This window comes from Mustelus asterias, chromosome 25 (assembly GCF_964213995.1).
Source record: "Mustelus asterias chromosome 25, sMusAst1.hap1.1, whole genome shotgun sequence".
NCBI classification, from domain to species: domain Eukaryota; kingdom Metazoa; phylum Chordata; class Chondrichthyes; order Carcharhiniformes; family Triakidae; genus Mustelus; species Mustelus asterias.
Window position 1 is genome coordinate 48322518 of NC_135825.1, and position 12681 is coordinate 48335198.

Genomic DNA, 12681 nt, shown 5'->3' on the forward strand with positions numbered 1-12681 from the left:
TCTGCACGTTCTCCCCGTGTCTGCGTGGGTTTCCTCCGGGTGCTCTGGTTTCCTCTAACAGTCCAAAGATGTGCGGGTTAGATGCATTGGCCATATACTCAATTGCCCCCGGGATGTGTAGGTTAGAGGGATTAGCGGGGTAAATATGTGGGGTTACGGGGATAGGGCCTGGGTGGGATTGTTGTCGGTGCAGGCTCCATGGTCCAAATGGCCTCCTTCTGCACTGTAGGGTTTCTATGATTTCATTGAACAGGTCACCATCAGGTTAGGACAAGATCAGGTTCAGAAAGATTCCTGCTGTCAAATAGCTCAGTAAGAAGTTTAACAACACCAGGTTAAAGTCCAACAGGTTTATTTGGTAGCAAAAGCCACACAAGCTTTCGGAGCTCCAAGCCCCTTCTTCAGGTGAGTGGGCATCTCCATGTCAAATAGCTCGACACCAATCAGTATCAAGGCTCATTCATGAAGAAGAAGCATTTGAGACAGGTGAAATATTGGTCATACATCAGGAAGAGATAGCACCATCACAACACACATGGTCTCAGTCAGTAACACAAAAATGGGCAGCGGCAATTCGGCAAATCAAATTTGACAAGGAGAATAATCGAGCAAGGTAGAAAATGGGCAGCTAATTTTTTTATCGTACATTCTGTACTGCTGCCTGGGAAAGCATCCATCCCCATTATATCTCTCAGCGAATTATTCCCATTTCTTTACGCTGTAATTGTTTATGGAGCCCTCAATAAACAACACACACAAGAAAATAAATGGCTTCACCTGATCGATGACGCCATACTTCAGCAGACTCTGTTTTCTTGCAGTCATCACAAAATAATGAGTGTCATCCTTGTAGTAAACAATGTTTTCCAAGTCAATACCTGATTGTCAAACACAAGGTTAATATGAGTCATTTAAAAGCCCCTCACAAGGGATGGGTTGGGGAGGGTCATACATTTTGATCTAAATACAGTAACGTTTTCAGAGGGCCACTGCTGTTTACATCGTTCTTGATCAAGTACATTGGTGCATGTCCATGCTCTCAGCTTTGTGGATGCATGCATTTTCAATGGGAAAGTTTCCAAGTGTTACCCGGTACTTCCCAGAGGAAAGCAGTTTTCATATTAGCGATATTAGGCACAGTTAGGTGACAGTCATGAATCTCCCTCTCCTCCTCTACTGGAGATATGTCACTCCTATTGATTACAGAAAAACTGGAGTGGGCAGAGGGAACAATTTCCGATTGTGTTGTGTTCCCTGAAGCCCGTGACTAATGACAGGTGCAGCTGTTATTCTATTTTTGGATCTCTACAGGTGTTGTGGCTTTCTAAAATATCATTAGCAGCAGGAATGGAAGGAATTTGCTAAAGTACCGGAAAGAGAGAGGTTAATACTGGGTAGTGATGGGTAGAGGACTGGACATGGGTGACCGCAGGGAGAGGGGTGAAGGGGAAGAGGAGAGCTGTGGTTAGGATTTGTGAAGGTAATAGTGCTTTGGAGAGCAGGCTTGTACTTGTGGAGAGGGGTGTTGTGGTTTGGAGAAGGGTGCAGTCAGATTGGGGAGAGGCTGTTGGGTTGGGAAAGAGGTGTTTGCATTGAAGATGGGACATTGAATTGGGAGAGGGGTGCTTTAACTAGAGGGGTGTTGTTAAGAGTTGAGGGGTGCTGTTATGTGGCGGAGTGTTGGCTGTTGCGTGGGGGGTGGGCTTTGATGGGTGGTTAGGTTTGGGTTAATGGTTCTTGAACCCAAGTCCCCTCTACTTTCTCAAATAGTTCATTCATCAACCTTTGACATTCACGTGAATAGATGTCCTAGTCTACGCAACTTGCTCTTTAAATTTAACCCTTTTAGCCCTGGTATGATTCCAGTGAATCAGGATTGTTCCCGAATACCCAGAGCTGGAACCTCAGCAAAGACAGAGGAGAAAAACATGTTTAATTCACAGTGTCTTCAGCAGTAAGTGAAGAGAAAGCGAAGCCTCTACTGAGGTATATGCTCCTGACCTGTGTCCTTGCGAAGCTGTTGGAAGAATTTCTGGTTGTAGAGGTAAGCAACTCCACTGATTTCTTCCACTTTGGCCTCCGCTGAGCTGTGATGGTTAATGAAGTTGGCCGTGATCCCAATTGCCAGTTTTCCTCTCATTTCCTTCTTCTTGAATCCTGTAAGTTTCACACAGGTTTGATAACATATCAAAACAACACGACTCCCATAAACGTAGCCCCATGTGTGCAAAGGTGAGGAGACCATGAACAATGATGCTGACTACCCCTCAGTGGGTCATAGTATCACCCATTGTGGCACGAAACCCACCCAGACCAGAGTGAGCTAACGTTAGGCATGTCTCAACTGGTAGAACTCTCGCCTCAGCGTAAAAGACTGTGGGTTCAGGTTCTGTGCCAGAGACTTGTTTGTTTCAAACTAAGCTAACACTCCATTGTTGGTGGCCTTTTGGATCAGGTGCTAAACCAAGGCCTCATCCCTGTCCTCTCAGGTGGATGTAAAAGATGCCATGGAACTACTTGAAGGGCAAGGGAGATTTTCCCAGTGTCCTGGCCAAAATGCATCTCTCAATCAGTGCTAAAGGAGAATGTCTGTCCATTATCACATTGCTGTCTGTGGGACCTTGTCCACAATTTGCATTTCATGCCTCAAGATGGTGGTTACATTTCAAAGGTACTTCATTTGTTGCAAAGTGCCTTGGGATAGCCTAAAGTCATGAAAGATATATAAAAGATTTTATATATCAATGTAAGTTCTTGCTTTTAAATCCTCAGCCTATGTTGAGTTGGTTGATCTCAGCCAGGCAGCAGCATTTGGTCACAGTATGTTCTTGAGCCAGAGTTCCAGCTCCTGATCCGTGGACAGCACAGTGGCACAGCAGAGTACTACTGCCTCACAGTGCCAGGGACCTGGGTTCAACTCCCAGCCTCGGGTCGCTGTCTGTGTGGAGTTGGCAAGTCTCCCCGTGTCTGCGTGGGTTTCCTCTGGGTGTTCCGTTTCCCTCCCACAGTCCATAGATTAGGTAGGTTGGCCATGCTACATTGCCCCTTAGTGTCCCAGGATGTGTGGTTTAAGAGGATTAGCAGGATAAATACGTCGGGTTACAGGGATAGGGCCCGGGTTGGATGCTTTGTTGGAGAGTCGGTGGAGACTCGATGGGCCCGATGGTCTCCTTCTGCATTGTATGGATTCTATGATTCAGTACATTAGGTCACTGGGTGACAATAGTTTGAAGTGCCGCAGTGAAACATTCAAAATAAAATAGTTTGTTCATATTCACTCTCCAGTCTTATACAGGAAATATCGGCACTGGGGCAGGTTACCGGAGGGTTATCGGCACCTGTGGAACCTTAACCCCAATGAGTGGCAGAAACAAGTAACAAAATAAGGGATTAGATCTTGGATCTTCTTGCCAACTCAGTGGAAAAGTACCTGAACACAGTACCACAGTTGCTATCAGATTTTTCATTGAAAAACAGTCACCGCTACAGTGAACCTAGTCACTCGATGGTTGCACATTACCATCCCCTTAGCCCATTCTTCTCTCTATGTTTCATCCTTTCTGCATTGTCTGCTCACACGTCCTCTCCTTCACAATGATAAACCAGCAAGCAGAATGCATTTACCACTGTGCAACACCCTCAAACTTCCAACACTAACATTCTCAACCAATAGATAATTGGTATCTTATTTTGCAAGGTTTATCAAGTGTTAATTTCTTGTTGATGGTGAGAAGGGTGGTTTGTGTGCGTCATTTCCTATCTAGCTGCCTTGCTAACATTGTCATGTACCATTGTTCCAGCAGATTCACAGAGGACAACTGCAGCTCCACTTGTTTCCACGCCCACGTGCCCCCCCCACCCCCCATCCCCACCCCCTCCCGCACCCTTGTTTTTAAACATCTTTAGAATCATAGAATCCCTACAGTGCAGAAGGAGGCCATTCAGCCCATCGAGCCTGAACCAAATCCCACCCTGGCCCTATCCCCGTAATCCCACACATTTACCCTGCTAATCCCCCTGGCACTAATGGACAATTTAGCATGGTCAATCCACCTAACCCGCACATCTTTGGACTGTGGGAGGAAACTGAAGCACCCGGAAGAAACCCACGCAGACATAGAATCCTACATAGAATTCTACAGTGCAGAAGGAGGCCATTTGGCCCACCAACTCTGCACCGACCACAATCCCACCCAGGCCCTATCCCATAACCCCATGCATTTATCCAAGCTCGTCCCCCTGACACTAAGGGGCAATTTAGCATGGCCAATCCACCTAACCCACACATCTTTGTAGTGTGGGAGGAAACCGGAGCACCCAGAGGAAACCCACGCAGACACTGGAAGAACAGACAGTGACCCAAGCCGGGAATTGAACCCGGGTCCCTGGCGCTGTGAGGCAGCAGTGCTAACCACTGTGCCACCGTACAGCTCAGGATTGTTACACAAGCCCTCACCGGTCTTAGCTGTGCTTATTTCTGTCATGAGTGCAGAACACAATAGCAATAGTTTCTCTTCTGCATACCTATAGATTAACCAAACATTCACTAAGGTCATGACAAATGAGATCTTACCTAGCTTATACATATCAGAAGACAAATGTTCATCAACAGCAAAAATAAACCAACCTTAAAATACATTAACTGCTTTTCTAAAATTCCATACTTGGAAAGAGCAATATCAACATCAATGCATTACATTTACAACGATCGGAAGATCCAGGTTTTAGTCAAATTTTGTTATCTAAACACGAAGAGTGGCAAGCTCATTTAGGATCTCAGGGGCAAAAAAAGTCATTGCCTTTATGTGAGTTACCCCAAGGCCAGGTAGGGATCCCAGCTCAGGGTTACCAAGCCGTGGCCAACGGTGGAACCACCGGATGCTCAATGGTGATGACGGAAGAGCCATCCTTCGAAGGAGAATGACTGCTTAAAGGTGGAGAATCTTTCAGGCAGGGTACTGGTTTTTCCTTTCAGTGCACACGCATGCACACATACATGCACACAAACACGCGCACATACATATGCACATACACACGCACACACACGCACACATGGAAAGCAATGAGAAACCACGTCACTTATTCTTTTCCCGAGTCAAATTGCTTGTTCGAATTGAAAATTGGAGATTCTGCCAAGCAACTCAAGAGGAAACCCCAGGATTGTGGAGAAATTATACAGTTTTGGAAGGAGTAATTTGACAAGGAAGTACTCAATGAATGGTAGGACATGAGGAAGTTCTGTGAAACAAAGGGATCTTGGCGTATTTGTCCACAGATCTCTGAAAGCAGAAGGGCATGTTAGTAGGCTGGTGAAAAGGGCATATGGGACACTTGCCTTTAGCAATCGATAAAGATTAGAGTTGTATAGAACTTTGGTGAGGTCACTGCTAGAGTAGTGTGTGCAGTTCTGGTGTCCAGATTACCAACGACCTGTCCTGGTCCCCCCTCATGCCGACACTATAGTTAAGAAAGCTCACCAGTGCCTCTACTTTCTCAGAAGACCAAGGAAATTTGGCATGTCGGCTACGACTCTCACCAACTTTTACAGATGCACCATAGAAAGCATTCCTCCTGGTTGTATCACAGCTTGGTATGGCTCCTGCTCTGCCCAAGACCGTAAAAGGTCGTGAATGTAGCCCAATCTATCATGCAAGCCAGCCTCCCATCCATTGACTCTGTCTACACTTCTCGCTGCCTCGGCAAAGCAGCCAGCATAATTAAGGACCCCACGCACCCCGGACATTCTCTCTTCCACCTTCTTCCTTCGGGAAAAAGATACAAAAGTCTGAGGTCACGTACCAACCGACTCAAGAACAGCTTCTTCCCTGCTGCTGTCAGACTTTTGAATGGACTTACCTTGCATTAAGTTGATCTTTCTCTACACCCTAGCTATGACTGTGACACTACATTCTGCACCCTCTCCTTTCCTTCTCTATGAACGGTGTGTTTTGTCTGTATAGCGCACAAGAAACAATACTTTTCACTGTATGTTAATACATGTGACAATAATAAATCAAATCAAAAGTTCTGGGCGTCACATTATGGAAAGAATTGAAATTTCTCTGGAGGGGGTGCAGAGGTGATTTACCAGGTTGCTGCCTGGGATGGAACATTTAAGTTATGAAGAAAGGTTGGTTAGGCTTGGGTTGTTTCTGTTGGAGCAGAAAAGACTGAGGGGTTGCCTGATGGGGGTGTACTAGATTATGAGGGACATAGACAGAGTGGATAAGGAGCAGCCAGCTGTGCCCCTTAGTTGAAGGATCAGTCACGAGGGGACATAGGTTCAAGGTGAGGGGCAGGAGGTTTGGGGGGGATCTGAGGAAGAACATTTTTACTTAGAAGGTGGTGACGATCTGGAATTCGCTGCCTGGGAGAGTGGTAAAGGCGGGTTTCCTCACATCCTTTAAACAATATCTGGATGAGCACTTGGCACATCCTGACATTCCGTGTTATGGGTCATGTGCTGGCAGATGGGATTAGGTGGGAGTTCAGGTGTTTCCAATTGTTGGTGCAGACTCGATGGGCTGAAGGGCCTCTTCTACTATATGATTCGATGATTCTATGAGTAGAGGATGTGGCCTTGGGTGGATCATTACTACATATGCAAAGTGCAGCTTTCAATCCTAGCTTTCCTTTTCTATTCTGAGTACAAATTACAGATTCCTGTGAAATTAGTGCCCTATTTTCCTACATTACAACAGTGACTACATTTAAAAATATTTCACTGGCTGTGAAGTGGGAAAGGTGTTATGAAAATGCGAGTTCTTTTTTACATTTGAAGTGTGTTTGCTCAAGTAACTCAGCGATTAGACAAACTGCCTCCTGTAACACATTCATTTCTTTACATTTATAACCATGGTCTGGTACACAAACTTTCCTGATATATTTGAAGAATATTAAACAGGTAATATGTACAAGATGTACCATTATATATTAAGGCAGTATTCTAACATTTTTTATTATGAAAGTAACAGATTCACAACCGTTTTGGGAGAAGTAGTACCTCCTTAACTCTGTTTTAAAAATTTTAAGTTTATTTATTAGTCACAAGTAAAGCTTACATTAACACTGCAATGAAGTTACTTGAAATTCCCTAGTCGCCACATTCCGGTGCCTGTTCGGGTCAATGCACCTAACCAGCACGTCTTTCAGACTGTGGGAGAAAACCGGAGCACTCGGAGGAAATCCACACAGACACGGGGAGAACGTGCAGACTCTGTACAGACAGTGACCCAAGCCAGGAATTGAACCCGGGTCCCTGGCGCTGTAAGGCAGCAGTGCTAACCACTGTGCCACTGTGCAAATTTAAAACAGAGTTGAGGAGAAACTACTTCTCCCAAAGGGTTGTGAATCTGTGGAATTCGCTACCCCAAAGTGCAGTGGATGTTGAGAGACAGTGAGTAAATTTAAGGAGGAGTTGGACAGATTTTTAATTGGTAATGGGGTTATGGGGAGAAGGCAGGAAAATGGAGATGAGGAGCACATCAGCCATGATCGAATGACGGAGCAGACTCGATGGGCCGAATGGCCTAATTCCACTCCGATATCTTATGATCCTATTGCACCTTCGGACTCCTGTTCCCACACAATCTTACCTTCAGGGACGTACCTGCCTCCACCAGCGGAGGCAAACACGTCAAACTCGTACTCGGACACTGGGTGACCGGCTGGGAGAAGATCAGCTCGCCATCCAATCCCTGTAAAACAGAGGTAAAGGATTACACCAATCCATGTACAAAGAGCACACAAGGACTGTGCCTTATACAAGACCCAGTGCTGTCAGAGGACACAAGGGATGTGGACTGTACAGCAGCCAATGCACACAGATTATCCCCCAAGTATGGATAATTCCCCCACGTAAGGGCTTTTCACACAAATGGGATTTCTCCAAGTATCCGTTATCTATCATGTACTGATTATTACCCCAATGTAAAGGGGTTTCCCATTAGTAATCGTTTCCCCATTGTATGGGCTATTCTTCAAAATGGGTTGAGTTATTTCTCTCCCACCCCCACCCCGTTATGAACTTGCTCCATGGCTACTGCATAGCCATCTTGGGTTGATTCTACCCACCCCAGTGCTTCACAACACCATGTTCCAGCCCCTGAAATGCAGAGTCAGCTCCCTGTATGTGCTGCCAGGCCCGTACCTTTCTCCTCCTGATCCTGCGAAGGCTCAATAAGTCCTTTGTATTCCACATTTACATGGACCTCCACACCCAGGATGAGGGCTACCTTCAGCAGAATTAGCTGCAGCTGTCGGATGCCTGTAGCAAAAAGGATCAGAAAGGTGATCACTTAGCGGAATCAATCACCGTAAGACTTTCAGTAATTCAGAAGCTGAGTTAATAGTTGTAACTCTCCACAGAATGAATGTGACATTGGCAGTGCTACAGGAAATCCAATATGTTAGAGATAAGGTACCCATGCAATGTGATAAATTCAGCAGCATAGTTCTGTTAGGTTCACACTAATGTTTTAAAGCTATGCAAGATTCAAAATTTCGCAGTCAGCAGTCATCTCTCTAAGTGCAAGACACACAAACACATACATACATACATAGAATCCCTACAGTGCAGAAAGAGGCCACCTGGCCCATCCAGTCTGCGCTGAGGCTCTGAAAGAGCATCCCACCCAGGCCCTCCTCTCTGCCCGATCTTTGTAACCCCACACATTCACCATGGTTAATCCCCCTAACCTACACATCTTTGGACACTAAGGGGCAATTTAGCATGGCCAATCCACCTAACCTGCACACCTTTAGACTGTAAGGGGAAACTGGAGCACCCAGAAGAAACCCACACAGCCACAGGGAGAACATGCAAACTCCACACAGTCACCCAAGGCTATAAATTGAACCCAAGGCTATAATCGAACCCACTGCTGTGAGGCAGCAGTGCTAACCATGTTCCACCGTGCTGCCCATAGGTGCACACACACACACACACTCTTATATTCACCCACTCCTGCTTACACTCCCACACTCATGCATTCTCATTCTCCCTCTGACTCTATGAACTTACTGATATGGTCGAGTGAACCAGAACAGAATTTTCCATAGAATTTCTTGGCTCCGAGGGATCGCAGATCATGGATAGTGAATGGCCACAGGTGAAGAACATTGTTCCGTGAGAAACTATCTCTCTTCTCCACAACAATGACTTTGGCGCCAAGAAAAGCGAGCTCAATGGCAGTGCGGAGGCCACAGGGACCAGCTCCAAGAACCAGAGACTGTAAGGATAACAATTCCAAGGTCAAAAATCCAACAGATCAAGAGAATCACATATATTACACATTGTGTATAAACGCCAGTGTCGATAAGGAGTGCCAATCCACAGCCACTAGTTTTACATCCTGGGAGCAAGTGGGAACTCTCCACTGGAGCACTTTTTCACCTGCTCTCCACCATACATTCCCATTATAGAAACAGTGAGTGAAAGGGAATGACAAGGACCAGCATTGAGACTTGTAACGTAAGCCACCAATGTAACACAAAAGGGAAAAAGTGTGCAGGATTCAGGAAAGAGATGCTTCATTTTACAGGATGCAAGGCTACGATCACCAGAACTGTGCTGGCTACCATATCTGGACGGTATGAATTGTACTGCCAATGACCCAAACTCCTGGTATACGATTGGAATGGACTGTGCAGTCATTCAATAAGGACTACTCTAACATTTCTGCACCTATAGCAGGGGATGTGTGGGCAAGGTGGGAAAACGAAGTAGAGGTAGAAGATCAGTCACGATCTCACTGAATAGTGGAGCAGACTTGAGGGGCCAAATGGCCTACTCCTGCACCTATTTCCTTTTTTTTTTCAGATTGGGGTGCTGGAGCCAAGGTTTTGGGACCCGCTTCCAGGATTTATTTTCAAAGAGTTTAAACATAGGGTGGGAAAACTTGACAAGCAGCTGGCGGGCTGTCCTCTGCTTTTCCCACTGGAGCCAACATTTCGGGGGGAAAAAAAATCAGAAAATCTTGCCCAGTGTATCAAATTACAACAAAGAATAGAAAAGAGATTTTACCTGATGTAGGATATGATGGAATCATAGAATCCCTACAGCGCATAATCAGGCCATTTGGCCCATCGAGTCTGCGCTGACTCTCCGACGGAGCATCCCACCCAGACCTTATCCATGTAAACCCACACATTTATCCCACTTAATCTCCCTAACCTCTTAACTCAGCTTCTGAATTACTGAAAGTCTTACGGTGATTGATTCCGCTAAGTGATCACCTTTCTGATCCTTTTTGCTACAGGCATCCGACAGCTGCAGCTAATTCTGCTGAAGGTAGCCCTCATCCTGGGTGTGGAGGTCCATGTAAATGTGGAATATAAAGGACTTATTGAGCCTTCGCAGGATCAGGAGGAGAAAGGTACGGGCCTGGCCGCACATACAGGGAGCTGACTCTGCATTTCAGGGGCTGGAACATGGTGTTGTGAAGCACTGGGGTGGGTAGAATCAACCCAAGATACACGAAGGGGCAATTTAGCATGGCCAATCCGCCTAACCCGCACATCTTTGGAGTAGGCCATATCACGGAAACATAAATTGTCAAACTACTAAGAAAATTACTATTAATAAGTTGTTACCATGAATAAATTTTCTGCGATCACTTAGTTTTTTTTAATTCATGGGATGTGGGCATCACTAGCTGAGCCAGCATTTATTGCCCATCTCTCCATTGAACTGAGTGCAGTAATCTTGCTAGACCATTTCAGAGTCAACCACATTGCAGTGGATCTGGTCAGGTAATACAGGTAATTTCCTTTCCTAAAGTAAACGGGTGGGTTTTTACAACAATGTTGCTGTTAATGGTTGTCATTAGATTCTTAATTCCAGATTTTTATTACCCTGGGTCTCAGAATTTCTGATGAAGAGACAAAGGACTCGAAACGTTAACTTTTGCTTCTCCCCTGATTGATGCTGCCAGACCTGCTGAGACTTATCAGCTTCCTCGGTTCTAATTTCAGATTCCAGCATCGGCAGCATTTTGCTTACTTCTCTGGAATACTTGCCCAGTGACGATAGCGCTACGCCATCGCCTGCCTCAGACTGGTCAAAAAAAGGGAGGGTGCTCCTTTCAGACTCTGTAATCTGAAAGCAATTGGTCGAGCACAATTGAGATTTCCAAGGTCAGGCTGCAGTCAAACCTAATTCTGACTTCCATAAGACCATAAGATATAGGAGTGGAATTATTTGGAATATTGTGTGCAGTTCTGGTCACCTCACTATAAGAAGGATGTGGAAGCGCTGGAAGGAGTGCAGAGGAGATTTACCAGGATGCTGCCTGGTTTGGAGGGTAGGTCTTATGAGGAAAGGTTGAGGGAGCTAGGGCTGTTCTCTCTGGAGCGGAGGAGGCTGAGGGAAGACTTAATAGAGGTTTATAAAATGATAAAGGGGATAGATAGAGTGAACGTTCAAAGACTATTTCCTTGGGTGGATGGAGCTATTACAAGGGGGCATAACCATAGGGTTCATGGTGGGAGATATAGGAAGGATATCAGAGGTAGGTTCTTTATGCAGAGAGTGGTTGGGGTGTGGAATGGACTGCCTGCAGTGATAGTGGAGTCAGACACTTTAGGAACATTTAAGCGGTTATTGGATAGGCACATGGAGCACACCAGGATGATAGGGAGTGGGATAGCTTGATCTTGGTTTCAGATAAAGCTCGGCACAACATCGTGGGCCGAAGGGCCTGTTCTGTGCTGTACTGTTCTATGTTCTAATTAGGCCATTCGGCCCATCGAGTATGCTCCGCTATTCAATCAAGGCTGATATGTTTCTCAACCCAATTCTCCCATCCTTTCCCCATAACCATTGATCCCCTTACCAAACAAGAACCTATCTATCTCTGCCTTAAATATACTCAATGACCTGGCCTCCACAGCCTTCTGTGGCAATGAATCTATACTTATTACAATTCAGGAGGAAGAGAGTCTGGATTAAGTCGATCAGGAAAAGAGAAATGGATCTTTCAGTATAAGCTATCAAACTGAAGAGGGAACTCTGCTTTTCCCTGTAGTACCCACCAGTGAATTGTTAATGTAGCAGCTGAGACCGATAAATGAATATGTCACAGCGTCGTTGTTGGAAAATAAAACGGTCACAAAAAGGAAAGCAGCAATTGGGAATGGAGGTAGGGAGGGTGGGTGGAGGCGAGGCAGGTGAAGAGTGAAGACCACAGACAGGAGATGATAAGGCTGTCAGGCAGGCAGCAGAGCACAGCGAAGCTATCAAAGTGGAGGGGATTAGTAAGTAGCGTGCCTGTGAAAAAGAGGACAGACATAACATGGCAAGGGGAGAACTGGGTGAGGGAGGACGGCTGCGTGAGAGGGGCTCGCGAGAAGCACAGGGCAGAGAGGAATCAATTAACATCAATTTATTTTTTTAAAAATTTAAGAGATAAAAATGGAAAAGGAAGAACTAACTGCAAAAGGAGAAATGGTGGTCTGTTCCAAGAAACTGTCTCAAAATATAATGCGGAACCTATAATTACAATTTGACAAGGCAGACAAATTTAATCCCCTGGTAGCGAGAGTCTGCAAATTGAGTTCCGAGGAAATTAAAGAACAAACTAGTGACGGTAATTTATTTAAAATGGGGTTCAATTAAAAGGCTGAGTCTGATGGCTCAAGGACCCAAGACCAGAAAATCCTGCCTGAGGTCGACGGACATTT

The 12681-nt window shown here is 45.5% G+C and overlaps 2 protein-coding genes across 6 annotated transcripts in view; one reads left to right on the forward strand and one right to left on the reverse strand.

Annotated features, from left to right (window-relative positions):
• rpl10a (ribosomal protein L10a) overlaps positions 1-12681 on the forward strand; it is a 368503-nt gene that overhangs the window by 265447 nt on the left and 90375 nt on the right. The window lies entirely within an intron of this gene.
• Positions 1-12681, reverse strand: part of LOC144479158 (F-actin-monooxygenase mical1-like) — a 125567-nt gene that overhangs the window by 73122 nt on the left and 39764 nt on the right. For all 5 annotated transcript variants that reach the window (XM_078197724.1, XM_078197722.1, XM_078197723.1 and 2 more), the window contains exons 4-8: positions 9023-9230; positions 8150-8266; positions 7596-7697; positions 2002-2157; positions 778-878 (exon numbers count right to left, since the gene is read on the reverse strand). In XM_078197724.1, the coding sequence (XP_078053850.1) occupies positions 778-878; positions 2002-2157; positions 7596-7697; positions 8150-8266; positions 9023-9230 (684 nt within the window). The remainder of the gene's footprint in view (positions 1-777; positions 879-2001; positions 2158-7595; positions 7698-8149; positions 8267-9022; positions 9231-12681) is intronic.